General features: G+C 45.1%; 1 protein-coding gene across 4 annotated transcripts in view; it reads left to right on the top strand.

Annotated features, from left to right (window-relative positions):
• The first annotated feature begins 1,078 nt into the window (after positions 1-1,078).
• The window catches only part of CD244 (CD244 molecule), a 31,045-nt gene continuing 12,565 nt past the window's right edge, over positions 1,079-19,558 (top strand). For 2 of the 4 annotated variants that reach the window (XR_008293036.1, XM_053209108.1), the window contains exon 1: positions 1,079-2,422. Coding sequence is in view for 3 of the 4 variants with exons in the window: in XM_053209108.1 (XP_053065083.1) it covers positions 2,365-2,422 (58 nt within the window). In the remaining variant the exon portion in view is untranslated. The remainder of the gene's footprint in view (positions 2,423-19,558) is intronic. The other 2 variants (XM_027048443.2, XM_015076216.3) reach the window with 2 other exon arrangements.

Raw genomic sequence — 19,558 nt, 5'->3', positions numbered from 1 at the left:
GTAAGGAGACGGGGGGAGAGCTCTCAAAGGGCTGTCTCCCGTGGGGTTAGTACAGGAAGCCTTCATTCAGTGTGTCAGGAGACTTGGGCAGGGAGCTTACAAAAGCACTTCAGTTCAATCGCACACGCCTAGCGTGTTAACAGGCTGGTGCATACCACATATGTTCGAAGAGTGGCAGAAAACTCTGCCCAGAGGAGATCTTAGTATTATGACGAGCTAAGGGTAATTTCAGGACAACTTAGGGGGGCTTCTGCAGGGGTCCTCAGCTCCAACCCAGCTCATGCTGGCTTGCATCAGGGGCTGATCAGGCGAGGCACACCTAGCTGGGCATCTCTTTGGGCAGAACTGTTAGTTCTGCAAAACAAAACACATTCCTTCCCTGCTTTTGTCCCTTCCCCTCCTCCCTTCTGCTGATAGCTTTCAGCTCTCTGATTTGAGTAACTTCCCGTTGCATTCTAGCTGACAAGACCACAAGACCTAAGTGGTATGTCTGGTCCCAGTTCATTTCCAGGGGTTGGTGGGGCATCCACGCAACTGATGGAGACAGGATGGAACTGGTGTTGGGGTCGGGATCGGTGAAGCCGGTTCGTAAATGTTGCTGGTTAGTTGCTTTGAACAGTTGGCTTTTGTCCCCCATCTTTTGTGGCAGGAAATTTACTCTTATTGCATCAGTCTTGAGCACCCCTTCTCGAGGTCAAGGGCATGGCTAGTTGGGCTCTGGCCTCATCTAAGGGTGGGGGCTGCCCCTTGGGAGGAGACATAGAACAGCACAGTTGACAGCCATGGCACCAGCTGGAATAAGTCACGCAGGGCTATGTTAAGAAAAATAAAATGCAACAAAAAATAATAAAAGGGGGGCGCCTGGGTGGCTCAGTCAGTTGAGCGTCTGACTCTTGATTTCAGCTCAGGGCATGATCCCAGGGTTGTGGAATCGAGACTCGTGTGGGGCTCTGCCCTGAACATGGAGCCTGCTTGGGATTCTCTCTCTCTCTCTCTCTCTCTCTCTCTCCCTCCCCCAGCCCCTCCCCTACTCGTACTCACGGGCTCCCTCTTTCTCTCTCTCTAAAATAAAATAAAAAAAAAACATGGAACCTTACCTGTGTCCAGAGTTTTTTTCATGCATACTCTCAGCTACAGTTTTTGATTTGATCCTGAAAACTAGCCTGCGAGGAACCTGAGCCAAGGACCGACCCCACAGGCTTGGAAGGTAACTTGGCCAGGATCATACAGGCTGTTAAGTTGCTGACCTGACACTCAAGTATACTATGTCTTTGCCTCCAATTCTGCGCTCTGTCCGGAACGCTCTGCTTCCTTCCTCGGTAGCCAAGGCTCTAGTCTGCCTCCCTTCAGCCCAGCTTCAGCTGGGGTGATTGGAAATGGATCAAAGGATGAAAAAAGAACGGGACTGACCTAAAGGGAACTGAAAGTATTTGCTGCGAAGGGGAAATCAGAAGAAAGAAAAAGGCAGGGGGCCTCCGGGGGAAGGCCTCAAAGCGAATGCTTTCTGGGGAAGGTGGGACCACCGCCTGTGCCCCTCCATGGGGGCATAAGAAGGATCAAAGCTGCCTGGCCTTCCCGGAGGGTGGAATTGAAGTGTGGGCGGGGAGGCACAGCAAAGGCAGGTCTGTGTCCTGTCTGGGTGACAGAAGGCAAGAGAGGCAGAGAGGACGCTGCGGGAAAGTAGAAAAAGAGGAAAGGAGGGGATATAGAAGCACACATAGGAAACAAGCAAAAGCAAGTCTAGGTAAAGACGTTGCAGTTGGCATGTACTTAGACCCGGGTGTCAACTTGGAGAGCTTACCCAGCTCTTCGACCTCCCCGGGGTCCCCTGCTCCTTTCCTGCCACATTTCACCCCCTTAGGCAGGGCTCCACTTCTCAGCCCACGCGCCCCCAGCCCCCCCATCTTCACAGTGCCTGTTGGAATGGGGGCAGTGTGGGATAATGGCTCTTGGGTCCCCATGTAGCCTTCTGCACGCTGCCAGGAGGTGGGAGAGAACCGGAACATGTCCTGGGAGTCTGCTCTTTGAACAAGGAAGCCTTGCTGGGGCAGAGCGATGGACAGGATTCGGAAGCTGGTTTTGTGAGTCACTGTGAACTCTCAGCACCCGCCCACTTGAGGCCAACTTGGAAAGCTCGGCTTGTATGAACTGTCGGACCAGGTCCAGGTACTGGGACTTTCTCAGTGGCCTTGTTAGCTCTCAGCCGCTGAGAACAGCCTTGAGTTGAGGAAATTGTGGCCGGACAAATAGCAAGGCAGTTGTGCTCCCCTGTCAGTCACTCTGCTGCTGGCTGGCTGCAGCTGAGCCCGTGCCCAGCAGTGTGTCTGGCGGAGAGGAGCCGGCTGACCCGCCTGTCCTCTGGGGATGTGGGGGCTGTCTCTCGTCCTCACACTTTTGTTCCTCAAGGGGCCTCAGGGCCAAGGTAAGGAGGCCCAGCCTGGCGTGGGTGGGGGAGAGGCTGGACTTGGGACTGGGGCCCGCAGGGGCAGTGGAACCCTGAGCCTCTGGATCGTGCCCACTTACGTGGTCACCTGCAAGTGTGAGTCTGGGTGGCTCCTGACAGCTCCGGGCGGGCTGGTTAGGACGGAACGGGCTGGCCCTGGTGTGGGAGGCCCCTGAGAAGCCTGTCTGTCTGGCCATGCCTTCTGCAATCCGGGCAGCCCGGGGCAAGGAGATTCCTTTCCGCTGGCTTCCATTGACTTTTCTGTGTAGTGGGGAGAAAGCGTCCTCTTGCTGGCTGTAAGAAGGACAAAGGAAATCTGCTCTAATTTGGTACGATTACCAACAGAGAGAAGTGACCCCTGGGCTTGGGTTTCTCTAAGGAAGTTGGGTGGTTCTGGAAAGCGGAGACTGATAGATTGCTCCCCGAGGCAGGGAAACAGCACGGAGGGGAAGGGAGTGGCCAACAGCCACTTTGCATGAATGGCCTTGTCCCTTAGGCCTCGGCAGCCTCCAGCAGCCCAGAGGCTATAGGGACCTGAGCATTATTATTTATTTATTTATTTATTTATTTATTTATTTATTTATTTATTAAAAATGTTTTTAATGTTTATTTATTTTTGAGAGAGAGAGAGAGAGAGAGTAGGGGAGGGGCAGAGAGAGAGGGAGACACAGAATCCGAAGCAGGCTCCAGGCTCTGAGCTGTCAGCACAGAGCCCGATGTGGGGCTCGAACCTACGAACTGTGAGATCATGACCTGAGCCGCAGTCCTTCGCTTAACCGACTGAGCCCCTCAGGCGCTCCTAGGGACCTGAGAATTATTCGGGAAATGTTGGCTTGGGTCAGGCGGTCAGGAAGGGGGGGAAGAAGGAGATGGTATCCGGAAACTTCCAGAGCTGAGGGCTGCCCCCCCCCCCCCCCCACTTCTCCGACGTGGAGTTCAGGGTGCTCTGAGATGGGAGCCTGCATTCTAGATCAGTGGCTCTTCGAAGGGCATCATGGCTGAGAAAGTAAGAGGAGGGCCCCCTCTGGGTGCAAAGGGCAGAGCGTGGGGCATTGGACGGTGTTTGTGCAGGGCCTGTTAGAAGCCCGTTCAAGACCCATCTCAGGCACTCCTGCGTCCTTAAAGACACAGTCTAGGTTCCGGAGGACTGGGGGGTGGGGGCTGTAAATATGAATACAAATGCCTTTGTATTTACAAATCCATAACAAATACAGGCAGAGCAGGGCAGAGGGTGCTGGGAACAGGTTGCAGAAGGGAGCTTTGGAGCCTGGGTTCCCGTGTGCGCACTTGTGGGACCCAGTGACCCAGAACCCTCGGCAGGAGAGGGGGGTTGGAACCCCGTCTTAGGAGCCTTGGAAGCGGCTGGGACAGCCGAGACAGGACTGACGGGATTTGGTGCCTGGCTTTGGGGATGGGAGTGCCAGAAGTGGAGGCGGTCTGAGATGGTGAGCCTGTGCGACCGGAGAAAGGGGCGGCCCCGTGCCCACACCCGGGGCCGTGGCACCGTCTCTGGGCACAGCTGAGCCCACCCACTGCAGGGAGAGCAGGAGCCGGGCTCTGGGGCCCCTGGGCTTTGGTCTCAAGGAACTTCTTTGTCTTCTTGCTGTGCCCTGCGTCTGTGGGGCTGGCCTGGTGTAAGCTGATTGAAGCTGCTGTCCTGTTTATTTGCTGTCATTTTTAAACCCTTAAAAAGTTTAAAATAATAAGCTCAGAGTTCCAGAGAAGTTGCAAGCATAGTACAAAGGATTCTGCTTTATTTCTTTCTCTCCATATATATATATGTGCGTATAAATGTATAATAGTAATAATAATTTAATATTATATATATAATAGATGTATATGTAATATATAATATATATTATATATAATATATAAAAATATATATTATATATAATATATATAATATAATATAATAATAATAATTTTTGCTGAGCCATTTGAGACTGAGTTGTAGACATTGTGCCCTGTTACTCCTAAATTTTGTAGCATGTATCTTCTAAGAACAAGGGCGTTCTTATATTATGTCAGCACAGTTATCAAACTTAGTAAATTTAACATAGATACCATCAAAGACACCATATTTACATATTACCAGTTGTCTCCAAAACGGGCTTAATGGCATTCCTTCTTCCCGGGTGCGGAATCCCATCAAGATCGTATATTACATTCAGTTACGTATTTTTTTGTTATGTCTTTTGTTTTTTTATTAAAAAAATTTTTTTTAAGTAGGCTTCCGCACCCACAACTTACAACACCGAGATCAAGAGTCAAATGCTGTACCGATTGAACCAGCCAGGTGTTCCTTCTTTCGGTCTGTCTTTTTGGGGGGGTGGGGTGCAGAGGGAGAGGGAGAGGGAGAGAGAGAATCCTAAGCAGGCTCCAAGCTGAGCGTGAGCCCTGATAAGAGGCTCGATCCCACCACCCCAGGATTATGACCTGAGCTGAAATCAACAGTTGGACACTTAACCGACTGAGCCACCCAGGTGCCCCTGTTATGTCTTTTAATCTACAACTGGTCCCTAGCCTTTTTTCTTCTTTCATGACTTTGACATTTTTGGAGTACCAGACATTGTTTTGGTGAAAGGCTCCTGAATCTGAGTTTGTCTGAGGCTCCTTTGTGTGATCCAGGCTATGCATTTTGGGCAGGAATACCACACCAGTGATGCTCTATTTCAGAGCATCCCATCAGGACATATGATGGCAGTGAAACCCTTTAAAAAACAACAAAACTTGGCTTACTGAAGAATTTGATATGCATAATATATATGTAAGAAGTTTCTATCGTTCTCGAGCTTTGCAAAGCTTTTTCCAATGGCTTCTCCAGACTCAGTCAAAGCCACACATGTCACAGTGGCCTATGAGATCTGGCCTCCCTGACCCCCGACCCCTTCCTCTCTCCCATAGCACTGCATTCAGCCTCCCCGACCTGCTACGATACATGCACGAAACGCGTGCCATGGCTTTGCACTCTGTTTTCTCTCCTGGGATGCCGCTTCCCTGCTGGCCGCCTGGCCTGCTCCCGCAGCCCCTCAGGACTCTGCTCAAATACCACTGTCTCAGTGATGGCCTCCCACTAAGAGTGCCAACCTGCCACCCTGCAACGCCTTACCTCCCTCTCTGCTTATTTTTCTCCACAGTTCTCATCTCCCTTGTGTGGGCTCTACTGTTCACTTCTTTATTTTCCGTCTCCCAGGCACCTCTTTACCTCACTGGAACATAAGATCCTCGAGGCCAGGGCTTTCCTCTGTTTTGTTCATGGCTGTATCTTCAGCCTCTAGAACAGGATCTGGCACAATTAGAGTCTCAATGTATCCTTATTGGTTGAATAGATGGGTGACTACTTTAAAGAATCCGTAGAATAAAGTGAGAGTTTATTTGTCTACCGGAGAGTTTCACTGGGAAAAGCTGTTCTAGATTTTAGGCTACAGACTACGCCGTGGCGTTGAGGAAGTTAACTAACCTCTTGTTTCTCAGTGTTTCATCCACAAGGTGAAGTCAACAGTGGTGGCTGCTCTATTGCGATGTGTGAGCATTAGGGAAGGTACGGTATATAACGTGCTTAGAAAGGTGTTCTTATACCGAGCCCCCCAAAATGATCCCTCGTGTTACTCAGTTCTTTGGAGGCAGGGACTATGTTTCACTTAGTTTGGTGATCAGACTCAAGAAGAGAGACTAATTTGCTGGCTAATTCATTGAGTCAAAAGTGAATTAGAGAATTCTGCATGAGATGATAAGTTTTAACGAGGGACCCTTTTCTGAGGGTTTTTTCACCATCATAACCAGGATCTTTGGGAGAATGCAACATTTTTTTAAGTTTATTTATTTATTTTTGAGAGAGAGAGATAGAGGCGGGGGGGGGGGGGGGGCGGTGGCTGCAGAGAGAGAGTCCTAAGCAGCTTCCACACTGTCAGAGCAGAGCCTGACGCAGGGCTCGACCCTACGAACCGTGAGATCATGACCTGACCCGAGATCAAGAGTCAGATGCTCAGCTGACAAAACCCCCCAGGTGCCCCAGAGAAGGCAACATTTTTAACACACAAGAACATGCATTCAAGACATTCAGTGCTATTATTATGTTGTGTTGTATTATGTATTATATTATGTTGTATTGTAAAACATTCTAATTGTTTCCACACTCTTGATTCCTGCTCCTTCCCTGATGTGCTCGAGCGCCTCTGGGCCAGGCCCTGGGCTTAGGTGTTGAGGATTCAATGGTGAATCGTTACATGGGCGCCTTGTTCACGGAGCTGACATCCGTCACAGGACTCGGTCTATAATCACAGCCGTGAACTGAGCGAACCCCAAAGGACATGCTAGAGACTGTGGATGCCCAGGGGCCATGGACAAAGCAAAAGGGCGGGGCAGCATTTCATGGATTCTAGACTCTAAGGCTTGCTTGCCGGCTGCTCTTACAGATTGTGTTGAATTTTCACTTCTTAGGAAGGAGCCTCTGATTCCGACCCCTCTGGCTGGGATCCAGGCAAGTTCTAAGACGGCTGCCCTTCCTTTTATTTATCTCTTCCTCATTGCACCTCCCGTGAAGCAAAGTGAACGGTGAAGTCATCGGGCAGAGGGGGTGGACTGGGACTCAGAGAGCTCGGGGCTGCAGCACCATCCCGGAGGGAACTGGTTCCATAGACATCACTCTAGGGATAGCTGGGCCATTGTCTTTGTAAACAGACATTTTTATTAAAGTGTGACACATGTACAGAACAGCGTGCAAAATGAGAAACGTACATCTCAGTGTGTTACTGTGAAATGAACACGCTTGTGTATCTACCACACATTCTCTCCACTTGTTAGCTCTTCTCTCTTTCACAAATACAACCATTAGCGGCTCCTGGGTGGCTCAGTCGGTGAAGCGTCCGACTTTGGCTCAGGTCATGCTCTCGTGGTCCGTGGGTTCGAGCTCCGCGTCTGGCTCTGTGCTGACAGCTCGGAGCCTGGAAGCTGCTTCTGATTCTGTGTCTCCCTCTCTGTCTGCCCCTCCCTTGCTCGTGCTCTGTCTCTCTCAAAACAAATAAACTAGCAAAACAAAACAAAACACCAAATACAACTATTATTCTGACTTCTGACATTATAGGTTGGTTTGATCTTTATATAAACAGAATCATGTGCTACGTGCCCTGTGTGTGGCTTTTTTTGCTCAACATCTGATGAGATTTATCTGTGTTATTACTTGTAGCTGGTATGATATGACTCTGCGGCATTTCAATGTATGACTATATGTACGAGCTTATTCGTCCATTATGCTACTGATGAATCTTTGGTTTGTTTTTGGGGTCCTTCCCCTATTATAATAATGCTGCTGGGAGCCTATTGTACATGCTTTTTGTTTACATGCATCTGTTGAGTATATGTCTAGACTCGTGGGGGTATGTGTGCACTCTTACAGCAGATGCTGGCAAACCATTGGCCAAAATGGTTGAACCAAGCAGTATATGAGAGTCCCATGATGCTTCAGGGCTGCTGGCTTTTGTTGTGAGGCCCTACAAATGGGAAGTGAAGGCTCGAGGGTGGGGAGCCTGGAAGGCAAAGGTCACAGCCCAGGGAACCACCTCTCTGTGGAAATCCCTACAGTAGAGTCCTTTCTGGCAGTTAGCCGAGATGCATTCTTGAATTTAATTGATTAAATAAATAACTTCACTAAGCCTTTACTGTGTTCCAAGAACTTCGAGAGATTCTGTGGGTGAAGCACAGACGGAACCTGTTGATCGTATCCTTCAGAATCTTTCAGACGGAGGAAAACAGGCTTGCGCAGCAGCGATGATAAGGGAAGACAGAAAACGCTCAGTGTCACTGATGGGCAAGATTCATTTAGAGCACAGTGGGAGCTGAGAAAATGGAGATTGCTTCTGGTGGGAGAGGGGAGCCTGGGGGTGGCCTTAAAGGATGAAGAATTGCTTAGGAGTTGGGGATAAGGTAGGAAGATAATGTGAGCAGAGGGACAGCTGAACGGATGTAGGGAAAACACAGGGTTTGAACGGGAAACAAAAAGCAAGTGCACCTGTTACCTTGGAGAAAGATAGCGGAAATGAGCTGATCCAGTTAACTGATACAAGGAGTTGGGGAGCAGGGCATGGGCTGAGTAAGGTCGACAGAGGTTAGGGGGTTGCCTTGTCTGAGCAGAGGAGTCGATATAGCCAGTGAAGCGCCCCAAGGGTGGGGCTAAGTCAAAAGGAAGACAGGAGGGAATGTGGGACGTGGGCCCTGGAGGGTGTTTTATCTACTTTATGATTTTGCTTTGACTGGAGCCGGCCCTGCCCCAGCACTTTTGGGATCTCACTGAGCTCTGTTCACTAAGTCCCCAGCGGCTGCCCTCTGCGTCGCCTTCACCCCGAGCCTGGTGGCACAACCCTGAGCTGAGAAAACCTCAACATCCTTTTGTTGGCTGGTGGAAGCAAACTGCTCCGAGCCTCTCCCCCGCCTGCCTCCCAGGCTCTCAGGCCGCACCCCTCCTCCACCAGCAGGTCCAGGGGCAGAGGGAGCCGACTGCAGACGCTGCACGGCTTTAGAGGCTGCAGCTTCGGCACCCGGGCTCCGGGCTGAGCGACTCCCTGGAGTCCTTGACCGCCCTCCATGGGGGCTGCCCATGTCGTCCCGAGTTGGCGGTGGAGTTGATCACCTGTCCTCTGCCCTCCCTCTGCAGAGCTACTGTTTTACTCCATTCGCTCTTAACCACCGGAAGAGGGGCCCCAGAGCTGCTAAGCAGTAGCAACAGCAGTGGTGGTGGCCCCGGGGGCCTCCCCTGACCACCGGAATTTGCTGTGGCTTCTCCCCTCTGAACAAGCCAGCCCTCCCTGTCAGACCTTCTCCATCTCTCACCCAGCAGGGCTGACCTTGTGCGAAGGTTCTGTTTTCACACTGGCATTTCTTGGGTCTCCATTTGGCGTATAAGCCCCCCGGGACAGGGACTGAGTCACAGCACCCAGTATACAGTAGCTTGCTTGCTCACTTTTCCACTGTACCTTCCCCACGACACCCCGCCTGCATCCCCTTCCAGCCCCGGCCGGTTCCAACCTCCTGCCTCCCCCGCAACACCAGGCTGGTGAGGGCTGCACAGGGTAATTCAGCACCAAAGAGCAACCACCGATTCGGAGCCTCCAACCTCAGCCGAGCAACAGGTGTCTTGGGAATCCTTGTTTCTGGCCCTCAGCTCCTCCTATTCCCCAGAAAGCTGATTCCAGACCTTCCGCATCTCACCCAGGGTCTGTGCCACTGACACAGGCTTCATTCATGAGCCTACCCCCTCCTTCTGCAAGAAAGCGGATGCCAGGGAGGGATTCCAGCAACCCGCCGACCATTCCCCAGTGTCAGAGACGCCGGTGAGGGGTTCCCCAATGTCAAGCACCTCGTTTACCCCCACGAGCAACCCCATCCACCTCTGCCTTTCTGTGGCCGGTGTTTTTCCGCGTGCTCTGGGCATCACCACTTCATCCACGAGTCCGTCCAAGACCCGCTTGACCCCTGATGCCATCTCTGACCTTCAACTGCTCCGTTTCTGCTGGCTTTCTGCTCCCCGTTCATTCCCCTCACATTTCAAAAAAAAAAAAAAAACTGTGTTGGAACACCACCCAGTTTCCCCCTCTTGTCTTCCTTTCCCGTGTGTCTCCGTTCCTACTCACACAGAATGCTTTGCTTCTGACACTCCTAGTCACCACCTGTGTGGGAGTTTTCCCAACCCATTCTCTGTGACTCCAGCTTGGTGTCCGTCTTATAATTCCACTCAATTCTGATGCTGTCTACCCAGAGATAGCGTCAGACCCCACAGGCTAAGGGCTCAGTCCCACAAGACTACGCGTCAGTCACAAACCCAGGTTGTCACCTGTGCTTCTGAACAACTGGTTAGAGACCAAAGGTTCCAAGGACCACCCCCCTCTTCTGGTTCGATTAATTTGCTGGAGCAGGGAAACACTTATGTTTACCAGTTTATTAAGGGAGATGGCGAAGGATACTGATGAGCAGCCAGATGAAGAGACACATAAGGCAAAGTCTGGGGTGGGGGGTCCTGAGTGTGGGACCTTCGGTCTCCATGGAGTTGGGGTGTGTGTCATCCTCCCGGTGTGGACGTGTTCACCTACCTGGAAATTTCCCAGACCTGTGCTATTGGGATTTTTTTTATTTTAAGCAAGGATTTTAAAAAAAGTGTATTTATTTATTTTGAGAGAGAAAGAGAGAGTGAGAGAGCACAGGTGTGTGAGAATAGGGGAGGGGCAGAGACAGAGAGAATCCCAAGCAAGCTTTGCACTGTCAGTGCGGAGCCCTATGTGGGGCTCAAACTCACGAACCGTGAGATCATAGCCTGAGCCGAAGTCGAGAGTCGGATGCGTAACCGTCTGAGCCACCCAGGTGCCCCTGTGCTATTGGGATTTTATGGAGGCTTTCTCACACAGACGTGATCAGTTATTAACTCTGCTTCCAGTCCTGTCTGCCCTCTGGGGGATAGGGTGTGGGGCTAGTTTGAATTAATACCAACTCAGCTTTAAGAGAATACAAACCCTCCTGTACAGCTCTCTCTTCCCCACTTCATGTTGTCACAAGTTGCATCCTTATACGTTGTGTGCCTATTAACATAGATTTATAATTGTTGTTTTGAGTATTTTTTTTTCCACATCAGATAGGAAAAGAGGAGTTACAAACCCAGAATGCAATAATACTGGCTGTTATCGTTATCTATGTAATTCCCTTTAACGCTGTTCTATATTTCTTCACGTGGCTTTGAGTTACTGCCTCACATCTTTGTCCCTTCAAGCATGCCTTGCAGGACAGATCTGTTGGCAACAGTTCCCAGCTTTTGTTTGGGAACTTCTTCATTGGTCCTTCATTTTTTATGCAAGATAATTTTGTTGGATATAGAATTCTTGGTTGGTAGCTTTGTTCTTTTAGCACTTTATATATGTCATCTTACCACCTTCTAGCCTTCATGGTTTCCGCAGAGAAATTGGTTGTTAATCTCACTGGGGATCTCTTGTGTGTGACAAGTTGTTTCTCTCTTGTTGCTTTCAAGATTCTGTCTTTGGCTTTCGACATTTTAGGGTTTATCTCAGTTTGGATCTCTTGTGTTTAACTTACTCGGAGTTCCCTGGGTTTCTTAGATGTGTATATTCATGGCTTTTATTGAATTTGGGAAGTTCTGAGCCCTTGCTTCTTCAGATTCTTTCTGCCCCTTTGTCTCTTTCCTCTCTTTTTGGGACTCCTGCTATGCACATGTTGGTATATTTGCTGGCATCCCACAGGGCATCTCACATATTTTTCTTCATTCTTTTTTCTTTCTGTTCCTCACTCTGAATAATGTCAATTGACCTAGCTTCTAGTTGTGCTGTTGAAACTCTAGTGCATCTTTCATTTCAGTTGTTATACTTTCCAGCTCCAGAGTTTCTATTTGATTCCTTTTTATAATTTCTGTTTATTGATATTTTACTTGTTGAGACATCATTCCTCTGGCTTCCTTCAGTTCTTTGTCAGTTCTTTGTTTCCTTTGGCCCTTTGAACATATTTAAGAGAACCTATTAAGTCCAATGTCTGTGCTTCTTCACAAGTAGTTTCTGTTACTTTCTTCCCCCCTCCCCCCTCCCCCTTATAAATAGGCCGTGCTTTCTTGTTCTTTTATATATTTTGATCTATTTAGTTTGCTAGTTTTTGCTTAGGACTTTTTGTTTCTGAGTGAAAGAGCCTTGCATTTTCTTCTCTTGTGATGTCCTTGAAGATTTTGGTGTCAACCTGATAAATATGTTAACCTAATAAAACAAATTTGGAAATATTATCTCCCATCTCTAAAAGCATTTGTGTAAGATTGGAGTTCTTTCTTTTAAAATATTTCTTAGAGTTAACTAGGGATGCTAACTAGGTCTGGAGTTTACTTTGTGAGAAGGTTTTTCAGTATAGATTCAATGTACTTAATAAATTTTTCTACTTAATCTCAATTATAAAAAATTATTGATGGAAAGCAGTTTACAACTCTTAAGATCTTTTTTTAAAATATACATTTTAATTAATTAATTAATTAATTTGGAGAGAGAGAGAACACAAGAAGGGGAGGGGCAGAGAGAGATGGAGAGAGAAAATCCCAAGGAGACTGTGCTGTCAGCGTGGAGCTCAATGTGGGGCTCGAACTAATGCAACTGTTGAGATCATTACCTGAGCCAAAATCAAGAGTCAGTCGCTTAACTGACTGAGCCACCCAGGCACCCCTACAACTCTTAAGGTCTTAATATCTGTAGGAACTGTGGTGATAACTTAAAAAAACCCTGATGTTGCTTATTTGTACCTTTTCACATTTCTTTTGATCAATCTATGCATTAACCATATTTTGATTTTTTTTTATAAAATAAAAAAAGGCTGTTGATCCTCTGTTGTGTAATTATTTTCCATCTCCTCTTTCTCTGCGTCCTTTCTCTTCTTTTGAACTTAATTTGTTGTTCCTTTTGTGGGTTCTTGAGATTGATGCTTAAATAATTGATTTTCAACCTTGTTATTTTTATAATATATGTATTTATATGTATTTTTAAATATATATGTATAATATATATAATTTCCCCTTTAATCATGGCTTTAGATGCATCTCATGAGGTTTTATTTATTCATTTTTTTGGTGCAAAATTACGGTTTTGTTAAAGCACAGGGACAGGACCTGTGGACAGAAAGAGCTGCCCCATGAATTTTGATATATAGTATTTTCACTATTAATTAGTTCATAATATTTCCTAATTTCCATTGTGATTTCTTATCTCTCTCTTGAGTTCAGTCAAACAAATAGAAATTTTTTGTAAGGTATCTTTCCTTATGTTGATTTCTAGTTTTAAAATCGTTTTATGGCTCTACCTATGGTTCAAATTTTGTAAAAGTTTATGTACTCTCTCTCTCTTTTTTTTTTTTTTTGTAGGATTTTATTTTTAAGTAATCTTTACACCCACCATAGGGCTGGTGCTTACAACCCCAAGATCAAGAGTTGCATGCCCCACTGACTGAACCAGCTAGGCTCCCCAAAATGTTGATGTACTTTTGAAAATGTAAATTTTGACATTACTGGGTGAAGTATCCTAAATAGATTATTTAGGTCAAATTTGTTAATTAGTTTTGTTTTTCAAATCTGTATCCTTACTGATTATTATTATTATTTTTGGCCTGCTTTTTCCATCTGTTACTGGGGGTATTATTGGTAGCTCCTGCTATGACTGTGGCTTTTTTCCATTTTTTCTTTTACTTCTGTAAATTTTAAGGCTGAAACAATTTTAAATTGTTCAAACAAATTTACTGTACATCTTCCCGGTGTATTGGACTTTGTGTTTTTATTAAGCATTCTTATTTGTCTTTTTTTTTTTAATGACTTAATTATCTGTTTTAAAATTAAAAGAAAAAATTTTTTAAATGTTTATTCATCTTTGAGAGACAGAGAGAGAGAGACAGAGCATGAACAGGGAAGGGGCAGAGAGAGAGGGAGACACAGAATCTGAAACAGGCTCCAGGCTCTGAGCTGTCAGCACAGAGCCTGACACGGGGCTCAAACTCACAAACTGCGAGATCTTGACCTGAGCTGAAGTCGGACGCTCAACCGACTGAGCCACCCAGGTGCCCCTGTTTTTAAATTTTTTAATTAAAAATTTTTTATTATTAAAGTATAGTTGACATATGGGGCGCCTGGGTGGCTCAGTTGATTAAGCGTCCGACTTCAGCTCAAGGCATGATCTCGCGGTTCGTGAGTTAGAGCCCTGGTCAGGTTCTGTGCTGACAGCTCAGAGCCTGGAGCTTGCTTTGGATTCTGTGTCTTCTGGTGTCTCTACCCCTTTCCTGGTTGCACTCTGTCACTGTGTCTCAAAAATAAATAAACATTAAAGTATAGTTGACATGCAGTGTTATATTAGTTTTAGGTATACAACATAGTGATCCCTCTTGATCTTTAATAATGCATTTTCCCTTAAAGTTCAAAGTAGACTTTAAGTGTCAGAGTAGGCTAATCTTAATATAGCTATACCAACCTTCTTATGGTTAGTGTTTGTATGAAACATATTTTTCATTTTCTTAAAGTTTACTTATTTATTTTTTAATAATCTTTACACCCAGTGTGGGGCTCAAACTCATGACCCTGAGATCAAGAGTCGCATGCTTTTCTGACTGAGCCGGCCAGGCACCCCTGGAACATACTTCTCATTAAAAAAATTTTTTTTTAAGTTTATTTGTTTATTTTTGAGAAAGAGCAAGTGGGGGAGGGCAGAGAGAGAAGGAGAGAGAATCCCAAGGAGGCTCCCCACTCTCAGCATGGAGACTGATGTGGGGCTCAAACCCATGAACCATGAGATCATGACCTGAGCAAAAACCAAGGGTTGGATGCCTAACTCTCCGTGCTACCCACGTGCCCCATGTATTTTTCAATTGTAAGAAATGTTGAAATGGTGGGGCACCTGGGTGGCTCAGTCAGTTGAGCATCCGACTTCGGCTCAGGTCACGATCTCACAGCTTGTGGGTTCGAGCCCCACGTGGGGCTCTGTGCTGACAGCTCGGAGCCTGGAGCCTGCTTCTGATTCTGTGTCTCCCTCTCTCTCTGCCCCAACCCACTCACATTCTATCTCTCTCAAAAATAAATGAACATTAAAAATTAAAAAAAAATGTTGAAATGGTGTTTGTAAGAAGCATGTAGTTGGGTTTATTTTTTTAATACCGTCTGATCATCTTTGCCTTTTATCTGAGTATTAAGTCTGTTTATATTTAATGTAATTACTTAGTGTTTTGGATTTAAATCCACCATTTGCCGTTTACCTTCCCCGGTTCCACCTATTCTATACTCCTTTTTTTTAATTCTTTATTTTCTCCTTTTGGATTGATTACATTTATTTCTTCATTCTTTCTTCACACTATGCATTAACTTCATAATTACATATCATCTTACTGTTCATTTAGGTATCAGCCTACAGATTAGAGGATGCCTTATTGGCTTATCAAAGTTAATATAAAGTACTAGTTTTTTGTCACTTCTGGACAAGGCACTTTAATTTTCTTCGTCCTGTTTTCAAATTAAGTGTTATTATTGTTTGTATTTTAATGCTCTCAATATTTTAACTCCACAAGACCTCATTATTATGTGTTTACACAGTCAGCATTCATTTATGTGTAACTATGTATTTATGGTTTCTGTTGCTCTTCATTTATTTATTCTTATCTTTGAGTTTCCATCTTGGGTCATTTTCTGTATCTGAAGGGTATCCTTTGGCATTTTCTTTAATACGGATCCACTTGTGACAATTTCTGTCAGTTTTTGTTTTTCTGAAAATGCCTTTATTTCATCTTCATCTTTGAAGTATTTTTTTTCACTGGTATAAAATTCTAGGTAGGTAGTTATGTTCTATCAGCACTTTGAAAATATCATTTCATTATCTTCTGGTTTTTATCTTTTATGTTTAAATGTCAGCGGTAAATTGTTTCTTTTGTGAACGCCATTTAGTTTTTTGCCCCTTTGGCTATTTTAAGATTTTTCTCTTTGCTTTTGGTTCGCATAATTTTTAAAAGTGTGCTTAGGGTTTTTTTGTTTTGTTTTAATATTGCTTGGGATTTGTAGCACATTTTTTTTTTAACAAGTTAAACATGGGGCTTGAACTCATGACTCTGAAACCAAGGCCTGAGCTGAGATCAAGCATCAGATGCTCAACCAACTGAGCCACCTAGGTGCTCCTGGTATTTGTAGTACATTCTATAAATCTGTCTTAGAGAATTTTTTTTTTGTGCTCTAGCTTATTATCAGTTTCCTCATTTTATTTATATTTATTTATTTTTATTATTTAGTTTTTTTATTATTGAACTACAGTGGATATACAATGTTATATTAGTTTTAGGTGTGCAAAGTAGTGATTTGACAATTCTATACATTACACAGTGCTGACCATGATAAGTATAGTTGCTGTTGGTCAAATGCAAGGTCACTACAATATTATTATTATTATTATTATTATTATTATTTAAATTTATTTATTTTGAGAGAGAGAGAGAGGGAGACAGTGAATGGGGGAGGGGCAGAGAGAGAGGGGGAGAGAGAGAGACTCCCAGGCAGGCTCTGCACTATCAGTGTGAAGCCTGATATGGGGCTCAAACTGACAAACAGTGAAATCATGACCTGAGCCGAAACCAAGAGTCGGATGCTCAACGGACCGAGCCACCCAGGTGCCCTGGTCACTACAATATTATTGACTATATTCTCTATGTTGTACTTTTCATCTCATCTTTCATCTCTCTGACTTATTTTATAAGTGGAAGTTTTATCTCTTAATGCTCTTGACCTATTTTTGTCCATCCTCCCGTCTCCCCTCCTTCTGGCAGCCACCAGTTTGTTCTCTATATTTATGAGTCTGCTTCTTACAAATCTGTTTTGATGGCTGTCGGTTTTAGAAAATTCTCATCCATTATTTCTTTTGAATTTATCTCCCTCTCCTCTCCTGGCTCTCCAATTACGCTTTGGTTAGATTTTTTCACCGTATCTCAGACGTTTCTTACACTTTTTCTTGTATATTTCCATCCTTTTCTTTTTTTTTTTTTTAAGTTTATTTATTTTGAGAAAGAGAGAAAGTGCATGCGTGCAAGTGGCAGAGGGGCAGAGACAGAGGGAGAGAGAGAATCCCAAGAAGGCCCTGCCCAGCGTAGAGCCCCATGTGGGGCTCAATCTCACGACCGCAAGATCACAACCTGAGCTGACATCAGGAGTTGAATGCTTAACCCACTGAGCCACCCAGGCACCCTCATTTTTGAAATATATGTTTTTTATTAAGTAAACTCCACACCCGACATGGGGCTTGAACTCACGACCCTGAGATCAAGAGTCACGTGCTCTACTGACTGAGCCAGCCAGGTGCCCCACTTTTGTTTTTCTGTAATTCAATCTGGATATTTTGTTCTGCCTTATCTTCCAGTTTTCTGATTCTCTTTTCAGTGGCATAAATGGCTTTTATATCTTTCCAATGAGTTCAGTTCCAATTTTTCAGTTATTTTATGTTTCATTTTTACAATTGTCCTTTGGTTCTTAAAAAAATCCAGTTTCTCTGATAACTGTCGCTGCATAATGAACGACCCCAAAACGTAGTAGTTTAGAACAACAGCGAATGTGCTAGCTTGCGATTGTGGCTGGGCTCACTGGACCGTTCTTTTGGTTTCTGCTTGCGTCACTCATGCACATACGGTCAGCTGTCAGGTTGGCTACGGATGGCAGCAGATCTAGGGTGGCCTCAGTTGTGGTTGTTTCCCTTCACTCTGTGTGATCTCTTATCTTCCAGCAGGCTATCTTAGACTTGTTAACACGTCAGCTACACAAGGCTCCCAGAGAACAAGTAGAAATGGGCGATGCCTCTTCAGACATAGGCTTAGAATCGGCACAACCTCATTCTTGCTGCAGTGTATTGCAAAGGCCAGCCCAGTTACAGGAGATAGGGAAACGAACCCCATCTTTTGACGAGGGAAAGAGCCACAAAGTCACATTGCAAGGGGCATGGCCAGATTTGCATTCTATCACACTGATTTTCTGCTGAAATTTTCAAACTTTAAATTTTAATTCCTTGAAACATTAAACATAATTACCTTAAAGTTTATGACCGGTACTTCTGTTATCTAGATGCCCCTTGAGCCTGTTTCTATCGCCTGTATTTTCTTTTGGGTTTTGGACACGTTTCCTCTTCTTATGCTGGCTTGTTTTTTTATTTCATTTTGGACACTATGCATTAGAAATAACTTAATGCCCGTGTCGATGTTATTTTTCCTCCAGGAATAACTTACATTTGCCTCTAGTAGACAGCCAGGTCAGAAATACTGGAAATTCTAGATCACTTTAATCTAGTTCAGAGTTGAGATCATTCAAAACTAGGCTTCAGTTCCTGTGAGATCTTGTCTACTTCTTGTTCACTGTTACTCTCAGAGTGTAGCTCTTCATGGTACTACCACCACATCTGATGGATTTTAGGTATACCCACTTCTTAACACGAGGTCCCTGAACCCCATGTTCTTTTAGTTCCTTGAGTTTATTGCAAACCTCCAGGGATAGAAGTAAAAAATGCTGGTCTCACCTCTCTGAGTTTCCTTCTTCCAGATCTTGGCTCCATAATATTTCACTGTTTTATTAGCTCCCTGATGCCTTTAGCAACATGCTTTTATATTTTGCTCATTTTTTTTCCCCTAGTTTTTCTTTGTGGGAGGGTTGGTTAGCATGTATTAATGTGGTCTTCCATTATTAGAATTAGAATTCTTTAGGGGCACCTAGGTGGCTCGGTCGGTTGAGCGTCTGACTTTGGCTCAGGTCATGATCTCACGGTTTGTGTGTTCGAGCCCCGTGTCAGGCTCTGAGCTGTCAGCACAGCATGTTGGAGCATGCTTCGAGTTCTGTGTCTCCCTCTCTCTCTCTGCCTCTCACCCCCTCATGCTGTCTCTCTCTCAAAAATGAATAAACATTAAAAAATAAAAAAGAATTCTTTAGATGACTTTCTTAACTCTTCAGTGTATGCTGTGAAATAAAAGTATGTTCTGCTCTCAGATCACAAACCCTCTGGAGTCAGGAAGCATGTCTTAAACACAAAGAGGCCCCACCTCTTCAGGGCCCTGGTCACACTGGGGATTGTAACCAGTGGGGATTGTTCTCAGGATCTCTGTGCAATATTTGATAGGTTGGCCTGTTCTCATATAGGACCATAGGAGACAAAGGCACAATGTCTGTTTCAAGTTTGGCAATGGGCTGAGCCAGTTCAAATCATGAGACTATGCATAGGAATCCCATGTGTTTTCTTTGTTCTTGTGTTTTTTTAAAGATTCTTTTTTAAGAAAAAGTAGTATCTACACCCAACACGGGGCTCAAACTTACAACCCTGAGATCACGAGTCACATGCTCTACTGACCAAGCCAACCAGGTGCCCTGGAACCCTATGTGTTTTATTCTTAGGAGTGTCAAGATCAAAGAAACACAGTCTATCAACCAAATAGTAATTAAACTTTCTTTGATTATTTACTCCGGCTCCTGAGGAAATGCCAAGGTGAAGGTGTGGTTGGGAGTGAGGGCATTTATAATGCATGTAAGACATCTAAAAATCTCCTTCTCCCTTGCTTTCCCCTCAATGTCCTCTATGTTAACAGATTTGTTTGTATAACAATCCCCAT

Source organism: Acinonyx jubatus, chromosome E4, assembly GCF_027475565.1.
Source record: "Acinonyx jubatus isolate Ajub_Pintada_27869175 chromosome E4, VMU_Ajub_asm_v1.0, whole genome shotgun sequence".
Taxonomy (NCBI): domain Eukaryota; kingdom Metazoa; phylum Chordata; class Mammalia; order Carnivora; family Felidae; genus Acinonyx; species Acinonyx jubatus.
Note: the sequence above shows the minus strand (reverse complement) of the source record. Positions and strands in the feature narration are given on the sequence as shown.